We start from the raw sequence: 22348 nt of genomic DNA, 5'->3' as shown, positions 1-22348 counted from the left end.
GTACTGTGAACACCTGGAAAAGCCTGTCTCCTATTTGCAAGAAATACATAAACAATGTTCCAGGGAGACAAGTCTGTAATAAAAACTAATGGTGAACAAACAGAATACTGCAAGAGGAATCTTCTGCAAGAACTATACTTCAAGAGGAATCCTTTTATGTTTTTTTCTTCAAGGCATATGCTTCCCAAACATTCTGATTTATTAAAACAATTCCTCTATATATTTACATTGCTAATCCAATTATGTGAATGATGGTAGGCTCTACAGTCCGAGGAAAAGTACATTGCAGACTGAACAGAAAAAATAGAACCCAGTACTGTGCACAATTAAGCAAGTGGCAAAAAGTCCCATTAATACAGAGAAATATAAAGGAAAACTAACAGGGCAAATTGGTTTCTACTATTTACAACTACTTAAGAAAAAAACCGAAACATTATCCAGTTAAAGTTACAAAGCCTTATCTTGAATATTACAGGTTGGATGACTAAGCTTGTTCATACAACTAGTTTCACTAATGATATGGGAAAGTATACACAGGATTACTTCTGCAAGCAGTAACTTTCCCAGTGTAGTCACTGTCCTTCACACTCCATCACACACTTGGGAGATACCAGACAACCTATATCTACCTTTGACTAAGAAAAGAATGATGTGGCAATTCCAATTAGGTCAGTTTGAAAGAAATTCTCAACAAAGGTAGGCGTACGGGTGTGGAAATAAATTTTTGGATTCTCCCATTGACTAGGAAGAGACAGATGTGAGACCTGATGTCCTAGAGAGAGGACAAAAAGAAGATTTCTATGAAAAGCTATGAAAATATGTAACTGTCCACAAATATGGGGAGAGCTTTTTTTCTGTGTGAAACACGAATTTCCTTAAAGCCCACTCAATATGCCAGGAAGGACTGCTTTTGAAGTCTGAGCCATCACACATAAAGATAGTACCTTGCTATCTTTATCATTTCAAATCTAGTAGTACACAAAGCTATGAATAGTAATAATAATTCAAAGGTGAAGTGTGTAGATACAATTAATGGTTAATTTATTCTAAATTGCATTGACCACATTGTTGGTAAAACATTTGTCAATATGGCAGTCATTTGTGAAATAATCTTTCAAATAAATTGCATTCAGTTTGTGTTCCTAATCAGGTCAACTGGGACTATATCAAATACATGCTATATCATTAGGAGAGAGATTAGTCACAATTAGGTACCTAATCCATGTTATCTGTATATGTCACCACTATTGCTATTCTTTTAAATGATAGAGGATGACAAAATGTATATAGGAAAGTTTCTTTAGCTTTCTCTGGGGACAAATTATTATATTTGCCCATGCTCAGAACATCAAAGGATTTTTGCATTATCCATTTGTTTAAGAGAGGGTTGTTTGCAATCCAAATATAAACTTAACTTCAGCAGTTGCATTCTCTATTAATTGACTCATACTTGAGTCCCTTTATGTGATAAACATGCACAGCTAATAATCAATGATATGGTGACTGTGTGTACAGAACAAATAAGAAAAGAAACAAATATTCTGTGTGTGTACTCACATATGCCAAGCAGAATACAAAGAAGAGCAAATATATGTGCTTTAAAGATGGAGTCCTTAAAGGTTATTTGTATTAATTTTTGATACACTGCTATTATGCAAAAAAAAAATCACCTTTCCTCTTATTCCTAAAATGCCATTGCCACTGTACCGATTTAACTCAGTATATATACTTATTACAAACATTTGTCTCAAGCCTAGAATTCATGTTCTCAGAGCTCGAGATTTATGGAAAATGAAAATCACTTCTTTTTTATTTTTTTTAACTGAGGTGTGGGGAGTTCTTTTTGCATAAACTCTCTTTCATTCTTTCCTTTTTCATCATCAGTACCACCCAGGTGAGCTGGGAAGATACAAGGTGAGAGATTCTCCTTCTTCCTGCTCAGCCTGCACTGAAACTGCTCCAGATCAGTTTGGCACTTATGGCACTCAGTATCCTCTCCTTTCCAAAACAGAGCGCTCAGGCTCCTCTCAACAGTGAGAAAAAGCTCCTTATCCATGAGCAAACCGAAAAAAATCCTGAGTCTTTCCCTGAGTGAAGTACTGTGCAAAGGAACCAGGGACCCAGCAGGTCAGAAATTCGCAGCACATCTTCCAAAGCTTATGACCCCTTTTGCGATTTTCCTATTTCCTATTTTCAAATGAATTTCTGGAGGGAGTCATCCCATCTTTCAAGTTCTAGCTTGCAATCCCAAATGTGTGGGATTGCAATTATGTTATTTAAAAGCAAAAAACCACTAGTTTGTACCTCTTTCACTTTCTCCTTGGCTTCCACACACAGGAGTCAGTATGCAAAGGTTTGTATTTCTCTTCTGTAAGCATGTTCTTCCCCTTTGGGTTTGTAAGAGGACCTGGCTGCAGCAGGCAAATTTGTGCCTGTGCCTCTACGAGGAGCTGCACCAGGGGCTCTGCCACACACCCACTGCCCCATGGGTGAAGCATGGCAGGAACCCATGGTGCACACATGTACTGCTCACTTCAGCCTCTCTTGGTTTACTGTAATAATCCAGTGCCATCGTTAAGGAACTACAGCATTTATAGGATTTATACCAGTATAAAGTATATTAAACACTTGCAGATTTTTAGTGCCACAGGACCTTTGTCCAGCCCTCCTGGAGTGGAGCCTACCTCACACCAGAGGAAAACCTCAAGTTCCCATAACCTCTCATGTTCCTCTATGTTTTTCCCACCTATCTTTCTCATTTGAGTGATAACATCTTGACTCTGAATAGTTCACTAAGAAAATTAAGCCTGCTCTAGGTAGTTCAGCATCCCCCTGGCCAACTCTGCCACCATGAGCCTTTCCCTAAAAGCTCCCTCTACCTCCAGTTACCCATTTCAGAGGATGACTGCATTTCACTTTTTTAAAAGCCTGACTACATCTCACTTTTTTAAAAGCCAGCCCTTTCTCTGCTTACAACCCCCTGGCACATGGCAAGGCCTTTTCTCCCTATATGTTTTTCTGAATGGTAGGCTAGGCAGAGAAGTAAGATAACGATGATAATTATAATGATGATGATGATGACGATTATAATAATAATAACAGTGATAATAATAATGCTCAAGTGGAAGTTATGCCTATCCCCTGGAACAAGGGCAGCAATTGCAGCAGCAGCAGCCCTGCTGCAGAAGCAAACAGGATGCGATCTGTTCTTCTACAGCGCCCTAATGAAGAGCCAGAGAGTGTTGGTGCCTGGATTACAGCCGTCGGCAGCACATGGCAATTGCCGCAGCCAATGCCGGACCTCCCAGCTTTCAGTATTCTCACTTTAGCCAGTCTGGCTCCCTCTCAGCCCTCCCGCCGTCCTCCGCACTCGAGGCAATTAAGAAAAGGGCGCAAGGGGAGACTTGGAGACTTACACCGAGTAACAAAGTTGCCCACTTCATTCTCTAAGGGAAATCTTAAAAAAACAACTGTAGTAGTACTACTACATGTCAGTCTGGCTGCAAACAGGTTCTGAAAATCCATATACTGCCTCCAACGATAGGTCAGCTGAGGCGGAGGAATCTTCCTCTTTGGGTACCGCTCCTGAGGGGGAAGCCAGCTTCCCTGCAGCACTGTTTTGGGAGGGCGGGAGAGAGTGCTCAGGCGCCCCGCCTCCAGGCGGCGGGGAAATCCCGCCGGGGCGAGGAGCCGCGGACACGCAGCGGCTGTCCGGCGGCTGGCCCCGCGGGTCGAGGGGCCCCGGAGCAGCGGGCTGTGGAGGTGCAAACGGCCTGCGAACAGGCTGACCGCAGTGCCCCCGAGCTCGGTAACATCTGGGAGCTGACAGACGCCTGGGCTGTGTGACACCGGTGGTGACCGCAGCACCTGTGCGCAGCCAAGGGGGTAGGACGGCACGTGGTACAGCCAGTCATGCTGCTGGAGCACAGCTCTGAAGGGTTTGTCTGACCGACCCCCATGGGGGTACCAAAGCACTTGCTATGCTGTGCCAGCCTGAATTTCTGGTGCCGTGTCGGTCACCCGGCAACTAAGGGACAGATCAAGCTGGATGCCCAGCTGGCTTTCAGCAGATCCACTGGGATGTTTCATTTCCTCTCCAATCATTTGAGGTAGAAGTCCGTGATTGATGTTCACGCTTTTAGGACTAAAGGAAAGGGAAACGACGGATAATCTCAAATGCTCGTAGAAAAACAAGTAGCGTTTCTGGAGCAAAACCACTCCAGTGTGCTAGTTGCCTTCGAGTTCCTTGTTTCTTAGCTTTACGATACACTAATTTCCCTCTTTGCAGTTCCCCGTTCACCTAAGACAGGTGCTTGGACTTAACCGAGAAACATAAACGGCAAAAAATACAGAGAGGGACTGGTATGGGGAAAACGGACATACAAATGTTCAGAATAGCTAGGGCAGAGGTGATAACGCCTCTGCTGACAGGCGTCCTTGCTGAGGGAATGCCAGGGTATTACGCCACATACCTTTTTAAAGGGAATAAAAGGGATTTTTTTAAAGGGAAATCACAGTTTACTCCCTACATCAAAGTGCTAACCCAAATATCTGCTTTTTCATGCAGGCACAGTAACCCCTGTCTGACCATCTTAGAGCTCTATGCCCGTTATGACCTTACACACCAAAGGGACTGATTATGCCCTAGCAGTGCATGCACCGTGACTCGCAGCCCCTTTACCACTCCACCAGCCGCACCTCCATACATGACTAGAGCCGTGGCCTACGCGTCGAGCCACTTTATTTTGAGAAGCATGCCTTAAACTGGGCTACCAAACCACTCGCCACCTGGGCATGCGAAAGCCTTCACAGTAAGGTCATAATGCTGTTATCGCCGCAGTTTTAGGAGGGGGGAGGTTTGTGCCTCTCGGATGCTTCCTATACCTCCATGTGTCTCCAAAACAAAAAACTAAATATATAAATAAGAAAAAAAAGCAGCAGTGGAACAGAGGAATATCCAGACCCCCAGGATCAACGAGGTACCGCCGTCCTGACCGGTCGACCGGTCCTACGACCCCAATGAAACATCAATGCTGCCAGCAGCAGCTACTGCCGTGTCCAGAGGAGATGCTAACAATCACCATGAAAAACACTTGAAAATAGTCCGACCAAGCTTCCCCTTCCTCACTGGGCCTCTTTGTTTCAGTCTAAGCTAGAGCACAACCTAGCCATCCACAAATACAGGGAGATGTATTAAGATATGCGGTACCTCAGCTTTTACTCTATTTTTTTTTTTAAATTCTATTTGATTTTATTTTTTAAAAAGTTTAACTGACCCTTCTGGTTACCAACTTTCTTGTGGTTCACTGTAAGGATCACACTCCAAGAACAAAAAAGAAATCTCCAAGCTTTGATAGAGACTCTGGATGAAATTAAGAACTTCAAACCCCAGATTTTTGAAAAGAAAAACAGATGTCCTGTTTGTTGAGTATAAATAACTCGGTACGTGGAAGCCTTTTCTTTTACGCTGCATTAAATTTTATTTAATGCTGGGTGCATTTGAACAGTAAAAAAAAAAAAAAAAAAAGAAAAAAAAAAGAAAAAATAAAAAAAAAAGGAAAAAGAAGGAGGGGGCAGCAAAATATGTGGGTGACAAACCTTTAAATCTTTTCCTCTCTCGAAAGAGAAAAAAGTAGGCAGACGGGAAACCCTTCATCTAGATGAAAGCGCTCAGTGTGTTTCCTAGCAGACCTGGCGAGCCTGCCCTGGTCAGCGCGGCGGCGAAGGGGCTCAGAAGCCGCCACCGGGGCGGGGGGGAGAGGCGGGCGGGAGAAGCGGCCGCGGGCCCGGCCCGCAGCTCCCGGCGCGGGGCGCACAGGCAGGTGCCCATCGGCGAGGTTCGGCCCCGCACGGCCCCGCACGGCCCCACGCAGCTCGGAATGGCCCCAGGCTGACTTACGTGAGGACGTAGTTGACGCTGACGATGCAGTGCGGGCGGGAGGAGCGGCTGTTGTGCACGATGGTGGCGTAGCTCTGCACCCACACCCAGCCGCCGTGCTTGGCTAGGAAGCGGTAGTACTTGGTGGTCACTTGCCCTTTCACCAGCACTGCGGGGACAAAGCGGGGAGAGCCTCAGCGCAGCTCCCTCCTATAGTTGGATCAACCCCGGGAAGGGGGCGCACACTCCCCCCAGATCCCTGTAGGCGACGAGAGGGGTTAGGAACCCTTTAACATCACATGGGGAACCGGCAGAAACAGAACCACCCGTGGGCAAGGGTGACCCCCGGGCAGGGTTGATCTCAGTAGCTGAGATCGTTATCAAAGGCTACTCGGAGAGATTGGTGTGGCGGGGCGGCAGGGGGGAGAAGAGTGGCCACGGGGGACGAATCCTACCGACTCCCCCCCCCATCCTGACATATCCTCATCGAGATTTAGTTCTATAAATTTGTATTTGAGTTTTATCTCTTCTCGTTACATTCTCTAAAAGGAAACTTACCGGAAATTAATATCCTTTTTATTCATCTATCCATGTATTAATGACATGATGATATCAAAATAGAATAAAGAACATCTCTCTGAATCAGGCCCACTACTGCAGTCAAAATTAGATACACAGATAAGATTTGCGAGACTGGGTGGAAGTGGAACAAAGGTATTTGAATTTACTGGCATGGCTTTTTGGAGCAAGAAAAAAGGGTTTTCCTAATCAGAATTTGAAGTGAATGGAGCTCCTAAGGTTTGGGCAGGGCAGTGTTTGTCCAACAACCAGGAGATGAGAATGGAAAAATAGCTTTTCATTGCCGATCCCCCTCCATGTCCTTCTCCCTCCAGCTTGTAGTTCAATCTATATCTAACCTTGATTAACTAGATGCAGATAGATAGATGCTTATTCTCCCCTCCAGTGAGCTGGCTTTTCCCGTTCCGACCTAGAGGTAAATCCCAGCAACCCCAAAGTTCTTCTGCAGAGGGAGAAGAGGGGGGGCAGGGTCTTTAACAAGAACACCATCTCCTTACACAAGTGATGTGCGCAACGCAGGTGGAAGGTGTCACAGCCGTGGACGTGGTGGTAAAGGGTCTTCTCTATCAAGTCCTGGGGCTCGTAACCTGTTAGTTCAGCTACCCTGCGAGAGACATAAGCAGCAAATATAAGTGGGTGAGAGGACAGGAGAGGAGGCCCGGGGGAGAACAAGGGAGGGCTAGGAGAATAGATTTAGAAATAACCCCAGCTCTACCTGGAATCTAAGAATATGAGCTTCATGTCTAGGCTGGCCCGAAACATGAACATATTGCTGTGGAGCTTGATCTCCGTCACGGCGCTGGGCGGCAGAGAGTGGCCCACGGCGACCAACCCAACGTTTTGGTAGCAGCCATCGAAGGGGGACATATCCAGGCTGTACTGGCGGATTTTCAGGTACCCGCTGCAGTGAATGACCTGCCGGAGACACAGGAAAGCTTGACGGCTGCCTAGCAGGGGGGAAGGGGGTGCTGAGACGGGCGTCCCTCCCCACGAAGAGGGCCCGGACAACCGGTGCCGATGAGGCTGCCGGGTTCCCGAGAGTCGCTGTCCCGCGTCTCCGCACTGGCAAAGCGGCACTGGCTGCGGCTTTTCTACAGTTCTATCGGGGTTGAGTTCTTCCCCGTACGAGAGTTCAGCGTTGATCTAAGGCCCATTAAAGTCAATGAGATCTTTTTTTCCACTGGCTTAAGTGGTTTTTGGCCCACCTCCTAACTGCTCTTTTATTATTCTTCTAAAAATGAAAGACGCGGAAGTGCCAATCCAGTTACAACTTTGTAATGAGGAGTGTATGCGTGTAAGAGAAAGAGGTTACATGTGTGCGTATGTCATGTGTAAGATATGTATATTACATAGATAGAACAGGCGCGATCCATCGCCAAAAAGTATCTTAGGTTTAGGTGTATCTCCTTAATGTATCCATGCAGATGACTGCTGTCTACTTCCACTCTTACTTCTCTATTATTAGGGTGTTTCTTCGTGGAGTTAGTTCAACAGATGTTCTTGGTCTACTGTACATATCCTTGGTTTATAGGTACAACCCGTTCCTCGGCTTTGTTTGGCTGAAAAAGCAGCGAGGAGGTAGGAGAGCAGGGCTGTCCTTACCCAGGAGCCCCGGGCAGAACCGTGTGAAGCACGCGGACAAGACCTTTGACTGGGAGAGCTGCCCCTGCAGCTGACGAGTTACCCAATAAAGAAATAAATTAACCCAGGGCTCCCGTTTTGTCACCTGACAGCTTCCACAGACGCCCCGGGAACCTCAGTGGTTGTGCGAGGTTCGGTTTAAAAAACAAAATAAATAAATCGGAAAAAAAAAAAGAAACCAAAACAAAAGCAGCCCACGGCGATCTCGATTGCTTGGTTTTGTGGTTTGAGCTCTTCAACCTGAAACTCCGAGAGAAATGAACCACATGAAAGAATCCTGGGCTGGGGCAATCTCGGCGGGCAGAGGGCTCATCCCGACTCCTCTCCCCATTTTCACCGCTCTCCCGGCGCAGGGGCACGGAAAGGCTGATAAGAGGGGAACCAGGTCCTGGCCGCAGGCACGCACCTTGTAGCCCCCGCAGGTCAGGCCCGCGTTCCTCTTGGCCAGGACGCACTTCATCCTCAGGAAAAAGGACCTCTCGATCTCGTACTCTGGGAGGGGGAAAGGCAGAGACGGGGTGAGCTACAGGCTGCGCTGGCTCTGCACGGACCCCTCCTCGACTGCGCGGGCCGGGCGGGGGCGGGGTGCTGTGTACTTTACCCTGCACGAAGTGCGAGTGGTAGGGTTGGTGGGCCGTCAGCACCGCCGTCATCTCATCGTGGTCGGCGGGGTGGATGTACTCGTAAATGCTATTACCGGTCAGCTCTACCTGTGAGAGAGGAGGAGAATGGGGAGGAAGAGGAGGAGAGGGGCTCATCCCCGGCACCGTTCACCGTAGCCTGTCAGTCGCGGGGGGATGGTGCAGGCAAGCAGAGGGCTAGTGGGCCTCCACAGCGTACCTGCGACAAGCCCAGGTGCACCGAGGCAGTCTCCGAGATGTACATGATCTTGCCATCTGGAGCCACGACAAATATGAAACCGTCCAACGTCTGCAGAAAAGGGTGAGGGATGGGAATATAAATATATCAGAAGATAGACAGATAGATTCATGAAGTACTTGTCCCTCTGATGTATTTTGGCAAACAGGCATCCATGCTCGGGCTCTGATTATTCAAAAAGTTGGAGTGCAATAGGCAAGTCTTGGACAGGAATCTCTCTAAAGCTCCTGGGCCACAGAGATACAATCCACTTCTCAGAGTGGTCGAGCTCAGAAGTAATGTAAAGTGCCTGGGAAGTATCTAAGAAGAGGTTCTGGTTACTTGGGGATTATTATGTGGGTCCCAGAAATCCTGAATACTCCTATCCTATTTCGAATGTCCCTGGGGGTTTAGCGCTAGCATATTTGCTAAGGATATTTTAGGCGATCAAAGGAAATCTAAAATTCTCCACAGTGTAAATAAGACAATTTGCCAGGTACATTTCAACAGACATAGATGGGACTCCTGGGTGTGCCGAGAGCAGAATAGACCCCCAAAAGGTGGTCGGTGGGGTGGATGTACTCGTAAATGCTATTACCGGTCAGCTCTACCTGTGAGAGAGGAGGAGAATGGGGACGAAGAGGAGGAGAGGGGCTCATCCCCGGCACCGTTCACCGTAGCCTGTCAGTCGTGGGAGGTGTTACCCAAAAGGTAACATGACTCCACTAAAAATGCATGGTAATGGTAACCGCTATTACTCTTTAGTATTGCAGAGCGCTGTGAGTTTTCAGATGTGTCCTGCCTTACTCGTGTCTCTGCTAATTTCTGTGCCCGCTGAGTCCTTCCGTCCAGGACAGCCTTCCCTAACCTGTCTCTAGAGCCTCTCCCTGTAACACCATCCTGACCTTCAGAACGTTGACGAGACTTGTCACCTTGTTAATAATTTGAGGAAGAGTCATGCTACTGTACCTCGGCACACTGGGACACACTGTGAATCCCTCACTGTGGACCCAGTGTTAGACGATGCCAGGGGACAGGACCTGGAGGGACCAAGTCACAGACCCAGGAAAACACACAACATTCAAATTGTTCCCCTCCTGCCTCCCTTTTCATGAAACACTTGGACAGTTAAAAATTAGTCAAGGTGGCAATTAAAAGCTCAGAAGAGGGAACGATTTCTTTAATCATTAATACCATATGGCTGTCGTTTCCAGGCCAGTACCTGCAAAAGATGGGATCCCAATTCCCGTCCAACATTATCCAGTGGGCTGGTTCGGCTGGAGTGGCCCCAGGCTTCTCCGAGTCCTTATTTAAGACAAACGGAAAAAAGTAAGGTCAGGAAACGAAAAACTGATTCGTGTGGACCTGATGGAGAGGAACATTTTTGTTTTCAAATTTTTGGTTGTATCCTCTCTAAAACATGTATACATACAGTCTTTGAAAACTAGGTGTGGCTTCATTGCAGATAGAACCCTCTTTTGTGGTTTGTTTTTCTGGGTTTGGTTGTGTTTTGGTTTGGTTTTTTTTTTTTTAAGATCTAACTCCTGTGAGAGAAAAAACACAAAAATACCTATTTTGAGTTAATGGTGAAGTTAAGTTTTAAGACGTAAGTGAAACAGTGTCCCAGTTAAAAGAGCTTTTTAGTGCTGCCTTCGGCTACTGGGAACTTGCCCCCTGAACTTCAGGAAAAGCGTCCTAACCTCACGGTCCCACAGGCAAGTCACTGTCCAAAGGCACGGACCACCCTTCCTCCTGCCCCACGAAGTCGGTCTTCGGGATTCACCTCCTCCATCCCCATCTCTCTTCCCGCTGCTCCGATGGGCGGGATGATTCCCTCTGCGGGGAGGGGTGATCTGCCTCCATACAGCTCCCTCCAGAAATGAGTCTCTCCGGACTTGTCTAATGTTTTAGATGCGGCTTGTTTTCCCCTACGCAAAGTGATAAGAAATAAAAGCCAGGTGGAAATTACTTCACCTGAGTAAAACTATTCATAGGCGATGCCTTTTCACTGTGTTGTTGCTGAAGTAATTTAAACGGGTTAGTTAAAACCTTTGACGCCTAAGCCATGAAATAAGGCCCAACCTGACACGCACAAACACTAAGATAAAGTGAAAGGGAGTGAAAATATACAAATCCTGATCGATGACTGGGGTGCAGATCGCACGGGGGTGGCGAGACCCGAGCCGGAGGAGTCTATCCCCCCGCGAGGCGGGTTCGGGAAAGGCAAGACTCCGTTTTCCAGCTATTTCGAGGCAAACAGAGGGCAGCCGCGAGCATCCCTCACTGTTGACCGGCTTCACCCAGGTGTTTGCCGGTCCAAACAAAACCAATGATTTCCTCCGCCCAGTTTGAACCGGGCATCCCAGGGCGGCCCCTGCCCGCCCTCCCCACCGCCGGAGCAGTGTGCCCGCTCGTCCTCGCCTTTCCCTCTCTTCTCCCCCCTTCCTCGTCCACCTCTTCACAACAACTTGTCTCTTCACCACTCCTACATTTCCCTCCTTCCTCCTTAACTTCACAGCCCTACAAAGGCAGGAGCATCTCTCTGGCCTGTCCCTCATCCTACAGCCCCAGTGAGTACCAGGGCGCCAGCCAGAAACAAGCTCCCTTCTGTTTATTCCTCCAAGCCAATTAATGGGGAGCCAGCCACCAGGATGGAGGATCACCTCCGCCCCCTGTATTCGGGAAGGAGCCGGCGAATCTTGCACAGCTTCCAGGGAAAGAGAGACAAGTCCTTGTATATTTGTTTTTCTAGAACTCCTCAGAGGTTTCTCTGCCGGGAAAGCAGGACGGCCCGTTTGTGCAGAGGCGGCTCCTTTCCGCGTCCCTCCATCCGGAGAGAAATCTGAGTGACGGGTTTCTTTAGTCAGGACTAAATCTGCGCTCCCCTCCTAAGATTTAAGTTGCTTATTAATCTGAGTTTACAACTCTAATTATTCTTCTTCTAAAAAGGAAAATAACCCGACCTCATTGGGTTAATGAACAGCTCACGGGCATTGCAGGTTAACCTCCCGTCCAGGAAGGCGGTTCTTTACGGGGCGCTGAGCTCCTCGCTATGTTTCAAATGGAAACCCCGCGCTGCTGGGTTGTGTCTGCTCATAGTTTATAATTAAACGTTTTCACTCGTCTACCTGAACGGGCTTTTTGAAATCCTGTCACACGAGATGATCCTTTGTACTCCCCAGATATTTCAGGACTTTCAAGTCGGGGACTATTTCTATTCGTTGTCAAGCCCAGCCTCTTCCAAATCGATGGCCTCTCCTGATGCCCCTTAAATATTGTTTTAAAGATTATAAGAGAAAACCTCGTCCATTAATATTCCTTCCCCCCCCCCCCCCGTCTATTCTCTTTAACATCCAGTTTTCTTTTATCGAGGGGGCAAACTGTGATTTCTTGCACTTGACCTACCGCAGAATATTCTGCAAATCCTTTGATTGTCTATTTAAAATAAAACAAGGAAATCAGCTCTCCCTTTTGCTTCAGGATTACGCTTGGAAACAAGATCTAAAGATTCTCTTGTAATTTGGAGAGCCAACAGCATAATAGCTCTGGAATAGAAACAAGCAGCTTTGTGAGCGGAAGGATAACTAAATCGTTTTTAGGCAAAGGATTTTCCCAGTTAAAGTGGCCGAAGACAAAGCAAAACATAATCTATTTTGGAAGATTTCGAAGATATGCCACATTAACCTCAGCAGATAAAATTTGCTTTCTCCCCTGCATCCCCTCCCCCACCGCAGTCTGGTTTATCATATTTACATAAGTAGCCTTAGAATGGATGTATCTATTATAGATCTAAGGAGCTAGCGAGCTCACATTTCATTTGGAGATAGAGGGAAAGTTTTACTGTTGCTTAATACTTGATGCATTGTAGAACCATTTCCATTTAAATACCCCCGACCCACGGATTACCTCAATGGACTGGCTGCATGGGTTTTGTAATTTCCTGAAAATGAGATTTCGATTTATAAAACAAGAAACCAATTAGTAACCAAATGAGGCGAAGTAGATCCACTAAAATTGACCTAATCCCACAGGTACCATTTAGGCCAGTTCTTGGCGAATGAATGATGAGTAACCGTCTAACACAAGCTCGAGGCATGATCCAGCTGTGTTATTCAAGGAGAAAAAAAAATAAAAATAAATGGATCGAGCTTTTATTTCAGAATGAATTTGATACTCTTGACAAAATATAGATTATAGGCTCCTACCTAAAAATATCTTCCACTCAAGTAATTTTTTTTCCTTAGAAAATAAACTATTTGTGCCACAAGAAACTGTCCACTGTCACGGGAGGGGGGGGGAGGGGGAAAGTTGGAAAAAAAAAAAAGAAAGAAAGAAAATAAATAAAGGCGTTTTAGCCAGGTTATCACTTAGTTTGAGAACAACCTCGCTACCCGGCTGCCTGCACCTAGGTTGCGCGGAACCTACGCAGAGGGATCGTGCTGACTCATCATTTCTCCCAGCATTTTCCAATGGAAAACCACTGCGCTTTCCACATCAAAATGCATGTCCATCGGTTTCATGGGCTCACTACACCGGCGGGTCCCTGTGAAATGTTTTCTCCCCACCTAGCCATGCCCACCCCTGGCACTGGGCAAGCCTCTCCGCGCTGCCAGCCTGTCCCCCACGCCGGGCTTACGACCAGACCCGGTGCGCTGGACTGACTTGGCCCTGTCCTTCCTTCCCCTCATCTTTTGATTGATGCAAGCCTTGATGTCGACAGCCAATGGAACCAGGGGCTGGGTGGGCATCGTCCCTACCCAGTGGCGATACTGTCGCAAGAAGCTCCTCTGTGCCACGGAAGGGGGAAGAGATTCCTCAGTCATTTCTAATTCGATCTAGGCAAAGACGGAGGAAGGCTGGCGCAGGGAAGTGAGACTCCAAGAGGCCGAGGCAGCTCCTTGGCCCTGGTTGATCTCCGGGTTACTTGTCCCTCTGTGAGCATCTGCAGAGCAGAGCCCATCTAGACCCCCTCCTTTGTCTGGCAATAGCAAAGGGGGGCGGAGGTGGCCGGTGGGGGTGGGGTGGCCAGAAGATGCAAGCCCTTATCTACTTTGTGCTGGTTTGCCGGCTTTTAAAAGCAGTTACTGCGATTTCCCCAACGGAGTCTCCATCATGAAACCTCAGCACAATCCGGATTCACGGTCGCGAAAGCAACGGCAGAGTCCCCGTTTAAAAGCACTTAGTGGAGAGCCCATCTTGAGCTCCACATCCGCTTCTCTGGGGGCCAGACTTGGAGAGCAGCTACATCGGGGGGCAAGGAACCCCTGGGCACCCCACCGGGGGCTTACCCCTGTCTGGTCGCACCACCCCGCACAGCCCGGCGAGGCCCACGGAAGCCGGGCACGGTGGGTAGATGCTGGCTTGAAGACGAAGTCCCCGTATCCAGGGAGTTTTCTCCTGTTGCTGTGGATGCGCAGAGGGAGAGGCTCAGGGGGCTCACCCAGAGGCAGACCGCTGCTGCAGGGCAACGCTGGGCGCCGGCCCAGTGGGGCAGCCGCAGGGACTCTTCTCTAATCTGGGTCTAAGCAGGTCCACCTCGCGTTCCTCTTCCAGGAGTTTCTCCGAACTCCCTCTCCTGGCAGAGGACCCCGCCGTCGCTCTTCCGGATCTACCCAGAGACTCCCGGAGGCCGTGGCCCGGGGACGTCTCCGCTCGCTTTTGTTTCGCCGCGTTTTCTTTGCCCTTTTGACAGCCGCTCTCTGGTTATTAAAGAAGGAGGAGCACCAGTTCGCTCCTCGCCCGCCGATGCCGAGAGGGATGTTGACCCCGCGGAGGGCGCGGGATGCAGGAACCCCGGTCACCTCTACCCCGGGGCTCGCCCCTTCCCCTCAGCCCCGACAACCGCCCTGGCCGTGCTGGGCAGGCCGAGGAGGGGCGGCTCGGGCACGAACACCGGCTTCGTGCAACCTGCCCAGAGAAGCCGCTCCAAAGCGGGAACGGGCATGTCACCTCCTTGCTCCTCAAGCAGCACCTTCCCTGCCTCCCACTACCCGTCGCCAGCACTGTTGCCGCCTTAACACCCGGGGAGTTTGCTCTGGGGAGAAGCGAGGCACGGGAATTTTTGGGGGACAATGAGGCAAGACAGTTCGGGCACCATCTCCAACATTCCAAATTCTCCCTCGCTGTCCAGGGAAAATGTCAAATAACAGCTCCGGGAGCCGCGGGAACAGAAACTGCACGCCCTAGTCACCGGCAAACCAAAAGGCAACTGGATGTTTTATCGAGGAATTAGCTTGATTCGATTAACCATTTAATTAAACCGTCTGCCGCCAGCGCTCCGTTCTGCCATTGCCTAAAGCCCGACAGGGCTGATTTCTCAGTTAATTTAACAGGCAGTGGTTAATGATAACTCAAAATCTCGGCCAAATTAGGTTTCTGTGAGGGACTGGGTCGCCGTCGGAGGGCTGAAATAGAATAAGCTATGTTAAAAAAAAAAAAAAAAAAAAAAGCTGCTCATTTCCAACTGCCTGCAGATGCCATTAGCAAGGTTTTGTAAAGATTTATTGTCTCGGTAAATCACATGTGTTCATTTGAAGCACAGATAAGTTAGCATCCCGTTTTCTTTATAAAAATAATAATAACAGGAAGGAAAAGCCCTATTGACTAAACAAACAACCCTATTAAGAAAATGGTAGTGGAAGTAATGCCGAAGCTGTTTCACTCTAGAAAGAAATACCAGGATTTTGGCACACACAGGGTAACGGAATTGCGCTTTGAAATGCAAACAAACGGAACCATGCCCAAATTGGAGGGGGGGGGAATCAGGGATGTTTTCTAGCACCAACTACTTACTCATCTCTGCAGAAGACGCAAATTCAAATAGCCCTTATTTCGAAGAAAAAGGGGAGGAAGAATTTGCACCAATGTACACGCTGTTTATATGTAAGTTGAAAAATATCCTCCAACATGAAAATGGCCGCATGTTCCCAAAGAAAATACGATTTTTTTGCCCCGCTTATCTAAGTATTCTTTCTAATAATAAATCTGGTTTTTTTCAGCGATCATGGTAGTAGTTTAGTTCTGCACTTCACAGTTTAAGTTCACATCAAACCTGGAATTAAACAGAGATGCAGCGTGGAGAGTAAACTGCAGCTTAAATGAGAAAAACTTCTGTAAGAAAATAAACACTGAAACCTAATGCTCAATCATTTCCCTTTGCAGTAAGAAAAACAGCATTAAATCACCTATCCACGTGGGAAACAGACTTTTTTTTCCTGTTGATCTCTTCCCCCTTTAAAATAAAACAAGGTTAAGGGTTTCAATATTGAAATGTTAACCATCCTGATTCGGCGAAAGTTTATGTAAACTAAGTCTCTGCTTTTGTCTTGAAAATCAAATGTCCCTCCGCGCCAAAAGGATCCATCCTCACTAGGACAGCCTGCAAACCCTCCTCTTCCCTCTTTCTTCCGAGTAAGAAGAATCAGACCGTTGAAATATTTCTAATTAAAAAAAAAAAAAAAAGAAAAAGAAAAAAAAGAAAAAGAAAAACAGCAACAACAAAATGTATTTATTGTGCCACTTGGACTTTTTGTTTGGATTTTATTAATTTTGTTCCCCCTTCACTTTTGGATACTGCCGAGGGTCAGTGAAGAATTACTCTGCTAGTAATAGCGATTGGATCCTTCTTAACGGAAAACTCTTTTTAGTGCTTCGACACCCTGGAGATTTTTCTACATATTTTTGTGTCCACGTCACTTATCATTAATGGTTTGATGTTAAATTGAAATGTTAGTGTTTCGTTATTTTTAATGAACGTTAAATCACGAATCAATGTATTTAAAAGTTCTGCTTTAAAAAGGACAAAAAACAAAACCAAAAAACCACTAATATTTAAAAATCTTCCCTATTCTCTTCAGAAATTTAGCAGATATTCACTCTTTCCAAAGGTGTCTGATCACTGAAAAGTAGTATATGTCTTATAGCTTTCTGCTCCTGAACAGAAGCGTTTTAGCACTGAAAGGATGCGAGAAACCTACACCACTGAATACTTTTCGTTCTTGACAGTTTTAATCTGCTGGAGACGTAATACAGTGAAACCAAAGGTAGATAGAACAACCCAATAGCGTTTCAAGAGCTTGGGAGAACTACACAGCCATTACGAGAGGGAGCTCGTTGGAAAATCTCTGCTCGGTTTATCAAGTTTGTCCAGTGTCATTGGTTGTGTTTAGATATCTGGGGGTGAAAAGGAAACCTTACGTGCTTATTCTGTGTGTGATTCTCCCTGCATTTCACTCCTAGAAAACTCTTGTTTCCAAAATGAACCCGAAATCTACCCACCTTGTCTCTCTATAGGGACCTTTCAGGCATAAAAATATGCAGACAAGCGCATACCGATTCTCTCCGCCCTGTCCCCAGCCCCGCGTGTACGCCGTGATGAGGAGTGTATATCTTTCTGTACGCGATTATTTACAATCAGCCCTATGCAAGCACTCTCCGGGCAGATGGAAATTCGCTCTTGTACCGGGGAGAGGGAGTGTGAGTTACTCTGGAAGTGCAGCTTGCTCTTAGGGAGACAACAGTTCTCTATTCTGACTCCTCCAAGATCTCTTTAAAAGTACGGCATGATACTTCGCCGTGCTCCGAGCCTCCTGCTACTCATCTCCAGCCCTTTGACCAACTCGTCGGTCTGTCCCAATGAGTTGTATCGCTTTCCTCCCCAGGGAAATACAAGCAAACGGACCCCCATTACATCCATCCAACATCCCTACCCTGCCTCCTCCTTTCAGAAAGGCTTATCCTTTCCGTGCGTCATTTCCCCGACTGGCACTACCTTGTTCTCCCTTCCCAGCGAACTGATGACTTTTTTTTCTGAGTGGGGACACTGGGAGACCAGAATAGCACCCCTTTTCCTCGCCTCCCTCCTCCCCGCCGCAGCAGGACAAGCACAGGCACACCGCACCGGGATCCCAAGCCGCTCCCGCCGGCTTCCCGGAGCGCACTCCTTCCCCCGGGGTCCCGGGGAAAATCACCTGGGCTCGGCTCCCGCACGGTCGCAGCGCCTGGAGGCCGCTCGTGGGCGACTCGCTCGTGTTTACTCGAGGCGAGTGCAGGGAAACCCGCGGGACTGGGACCGGGCCGCGCTCCGCGCCCACCCGCCTCCACGGGAAGTATGTGGGAGGGCGAAGGAGCCCGCGGAGAAGCCACCCGGCCCCACGCCACGCCGCGGCCCCGCTCTCGGGCCTCCGCGCCCAGCCCGCAGCGCGCCCACGCCCGCGGCCCTGCACGGCCCCGGGGGAGGACGGAGGGCGGTGGTCCCGCGTGGATGTGCCGCCCGCCCGGCGCCGGGCCTCCCGCGGCAGCGCCTCCAGGGGCGAGCCCTTCCGTGCCTGCTCGCTGCCTCTCTTTTTAATTTGCAGTTTGCCTTTAATGAGACTGCGAGGGCTCCGCTGCCCCCCGAGCCCCGCTCAGCCACCCTTTCTGTCTCCGCACTCAAATTAGCATCTGCTGCGGCCGGCAGCGGCCCCGGCGCGCTTCGCCGCACGGTTCCCCAGGGCATTTAGGCATCCTGCGCCGCCACCGAGGGACGAGGATCAGCTATTCTTCTTTTCCCATGATTACTCACAGACTACAAGCAACACCATATGCTTCTTCTGATCAAACAACCCGCTACATAGGCACCAGTAATTGACGAGACCTGCTCGAAATCACGCAGAAAGGTAGCCTACTGAGACCGCAGGAGTTGACAAATCATTGCTAATAATCCTTTTAGGAACATCATGGGCATCAGGGTTTGCAATAGCTTTATTTTTATAAAGTATGCGCTGACAGTATAAAGGACAACTCGGTCGCCTTTGAAACAGAAGACTGTCCCGCATAATGATCTTCAAGGTGGCAGATCACATAGAAGAGGAAAGTGGATTGATGAAGGCTTTAATTATTATTATTTTTAAAGGTTTCATTTAACCCCTTCTTTGGTTATAAGTGACTCGGAAATATGGAAGATTGTTTAAAGAAATGGTAAGATGCACTGAATTGGAAATTACTGCTGTGGACTTTAGGTATAAGCATTCATAAGCAACCTGGGGCAGGGGGGGAATTATCTCCCCCCATCCAAATGACTGCCACATTGCATATTTATTTTTAAAAAGTAGAATTAATACCAATGGTCCACCAATTTAATCTGAAAATATAAAATTAAAACAAAACAAAACAAAACAAAACAAACCACCAAAAAACAAACCAAAACAGCCAAACAAACCAACCTCCACAAAACTAAAGCAAAACAAAACCAGGGCATATACACACTCTTGATTTGTAAAAAAAGTACAGACCAACCGAGTCGAGATACAGCTACAGAAAACACGGGGGGACATAGCTGTATTATGTTGTTTCTTATGTACACACACTTTTCAACAAAAGTTATAGCGAATTTTGTATTAGATTGGGAGAAGAAAAAAAAAGCTCTTGATGCTTTTTCTTTCTTACAGATGGAATTCCATAGAGTTGATTTAAATAAAAAGTTCATGAAACATTTTTTGGTTTTTTCCCTATAAAACCAGTAGAGTGAGAACACAGAAAAAACTTTATTCTGACTCTCTTAACTTCGTGCTGTTTGTTTTTCTTGGCAGCCGATTTAGAAGCTCCAAGATGGTCGCTTTAAATCCTAATTCTACTTAAAAGTAAAAGACACGAGAAATTTTAGGATGCTTAAGACTTCTTTTGCTAGATAGGCGGGACTGTTGCTGCTGCCGTGGAAGTCAACGTGAAGTTTACTTTTGCCTGTTGAGGAGAATCAGGCCCAGGCTAGGACTCTGTTTTTGCAGCACTGGGTGGACAGGGGGGTTGGATGTCTGGGTGCAAAACTGCTGTTAAAAATTTCCGAGGTCTATTAAAGCCCTCAAACTGCCCTAGTGATCCTCAGAACGAAACACGGCACATTGATCATGCGATTCGGTGTGCTTGACTTATTTATTTAGCGTGTGTGTGTGTGTGAGCACGCCTGTATGCGTGTCCTGTACCTGTACACCGCACCTTTGCTCGATAGTTGAACTAAGGCTTTAAGACTTTGCATAGACTTATGTAAATATTTACCCATATACTAACTGCCCCAAAGGATGTCTATAAATAGGGGTGAATCATTCCCTCTTTCACCACGCGTGTGCTTGGCGGGGGATGCACATCTTACTGGGAGTCTAAGGGAAAAGAAAGCACGGGTTGGCAGCAGAGCTCAGTGCCTTCAAGTATTGACAAAAGCATCGTAAGTCCCCAACCAGACTTGTCACAGGAACTAAAGGGAAAGTATTTACAACAGAGAAAAGTGACAGCAGAGAGCACTCTGTCTCCGAGCACACCACCTCATCGGTTTTATCTTCTTTTTTAAGGTAAAAATGATAAGCGACACCTGGATAGGAATGAAAATAGAGGCGAATAGGCATTCTCACCTACCTTCTGGGAAAACCACCCTCATTTTTAAATAGCTGGTGGTGAGTCTGATTATGGATGCTTTGTCCAGCTGAGAGGTGATAGCGGAGGGCAGGGGTAGTAATTTCGCCAGTTCATAAAATTCACTGTTTTCTTTCTCCCGTCTAGTCCGGGCAGCATTTTTGGACTTCTCTTTCATCGTGTTTTTTATCCCCTTCTTTGCTACAATTTAGACTCCAGACATTCATCCAAAGGTGAAATGGAAACTCAGCTGCAATTCATCTCTCCGGAGCATCAGGCAGGGATTCTGAATGCGCCCACTACTCTGAGAAACCGTTCTGTTGTGTAAAATGCAAACAAGTATTGAAGAGCAGAGAGGTGTTCTTAAAAAAAATAAAAAAGTATATAGTCTCTGAAAAGCAGAATCAATCGGATGGCAAAGGCATTTATCCAATGCAGCTCAGCACTCCAAGCAACTAGAGTAAAAAAAAACAAAAACCAAAACCAAAACAAAAAAAACCCCACTAGAAAATTGAGGCACCAGGCAACCAAACGACATATATCTGGCCTTTTTTCCTACTCGTGGCGGGCAGCAGAGCTCCTCGGAAGAGGGTCATAGTAATCCCGTTTCTTCCCGTTGTCCACTGTCAATCCGAGGGCCGAACGCCCGGGCGCGAGCTGACTCCCAGAAAGCTGGGTGACTTCCCGGGAGCCTCTCTCTGTGAAGACAACAGCAATCCTGAAATGAGAGAGCCGGCACAAACCGCCGCAGCAGAGCCGCGAGAAATAATCAACAACCAGCCTTCGGTGGGTGTAGTATTTTCTCCCACCAGAGGGGAAATTAAAAAAAAAAAAAAAAAAGTGTTCCCATCTAGCGTGCCCACGGAGAAGCCTGCCCTGCACTCTCCTCCCACAGCCCTCGCACTCCCCAGCCCAGGTGTGCACTGCATGGCCAGAATGAAACCGCGGCAGAAGTCAGTCCCCGGCTCCCGGCACAGGCGTTACCGGTCTCGGTGCTGCCGGAGCTGCGCCGTCCCCTCCGCTCTCCCTCAGGCCGGCACCGCAGGGGCGGCCAGACCTTCCCGCGCTGCATGCTGCCAGCCCCGCAGTGGAAGAAACATTTCCAATCACGGAGTATTTCTGTTTGTTTTCCCTTTTTTTTTTTTTTTTTCCTCCCATTTTTTTCTTTTAAATTTCCCCTCTTCTCGGCTACTCTCCTCATTCTCCGGCTGGGGTCGGGGGGATGGCTGGGGTGTCTACCTCAGCTGCACACTAGCCAGGGGAGGCACGCTCTGCCCAGCCCTGCCCCGAGCCGGAATCCACCCAAACATCACATTTTTCTAACCAAATTATCTTTTTTTTTTTTTTTCCTCATTTTCCACCGTGGGGAAGCGACCCACAGCCTGGCTCCCGCACATCACTGCGGCTCTTCGCTGCGGCTGGCAGCTCGTGGTGGGTTGTGATCTTCTTTTTACCTACCTTCAGTCCCTTAGCCCGGCAGCCTGCAGAGAGCTCTCCCGGGGTGAGAAGCCCAACTCTTTAATTGGCTCATTAATGGCACGGGGAAAAGTTTGCGCCTGTCACTGCTCCTCGCACCGATGGGCAGACAGACATTGCCGCCTCCCCATCCCCTTTATCGGCTCCCAGGCTCTCCGTCTCACATAATGGGGGGTGGGGTGGGGTAGGGTGGGGTAGGGGGACGAGGTTGGTATTAATGAAGAATCCCTAATTTGCGGCTGAGAAATGCCTAATAACTTCTTGATGGCTAAAAGCCTTTTAGCACAACTTCATTTTTCCCCAACCCCCCCCCCCCCGTCTCCTCCCCCCGGGCAGGGCCCGCCCCCGATGCCACTCACGGACCCGCCTCGCCTCCCATTGGCCGCCATCGCCCGCCCTCGGCCGCCCACTGGTGGAGGGGCGGTGACGTCACACGAACGCATCTCCCTCCCCTCTCTCCCCTTGCTCCCCGTGTCCGCCCTCTGACCTGGCGGCGCAGCCGAGGGGGAACGGGGACACACGGACACGCACACC

General features: G+C 48.1%; 1 protein-coding gene across 1 annotated transcript in view; it reads right to left on the bottom strand.

The window, feature by feature from the left end:
- SIM1 (SIM bHLH transcription factor 1) overlaps positions 1-22103 on the bottom strand; it is a 54618-nt gene extending 32515 nt beyond the window's left edge. The window contains 9 exon segments of the mRNA XM_032683879.1: positions 5900-6047; positions 6955-7061; positions 7173-7372; positions 8505-8590; positions 8700-8808; positions 8939-9028; positions 10179-10261; positions 20342-21056; positions 21797-22103. Of these exon segments, the coding sequence (XP_032539770.1) occupies positions 5900-6047; positions 6955-7061; positions 7173-7372; positions 8505-8590; positions 8700-8808; positions 8939-9028; positions 10179-10261; positions 20342-20516 (998 nt within the window). The 5' untranslated portion in view covers positions 20517-21056; positions 21797-22103.
- Between the last annotated feature and the right edge of the window lie 245 nt (positions 22104-22348).

The sequence above is a fragment of the Chiroxiphia lanceolata genome, chromosome 3 (genome assembly GCF_009829145.1).
Source record: "Chiroxiphia lanceolata isolate bChiLan1 chromosome 3, bChiLan1.pri, whole genome shotgun sequence".
Lineage (NCBI taxonomy): Eukaryota > Metazoa > Chordata > Aves > Passeriformes > Pipridae > Chiroxiphia > Chiroxiphia lanceolata.
The sequence above is the reverse complement of the archived record's forward strand: the minus strand, read 5'-3'. Positions and strand labels throughout refer to the sequence as shown.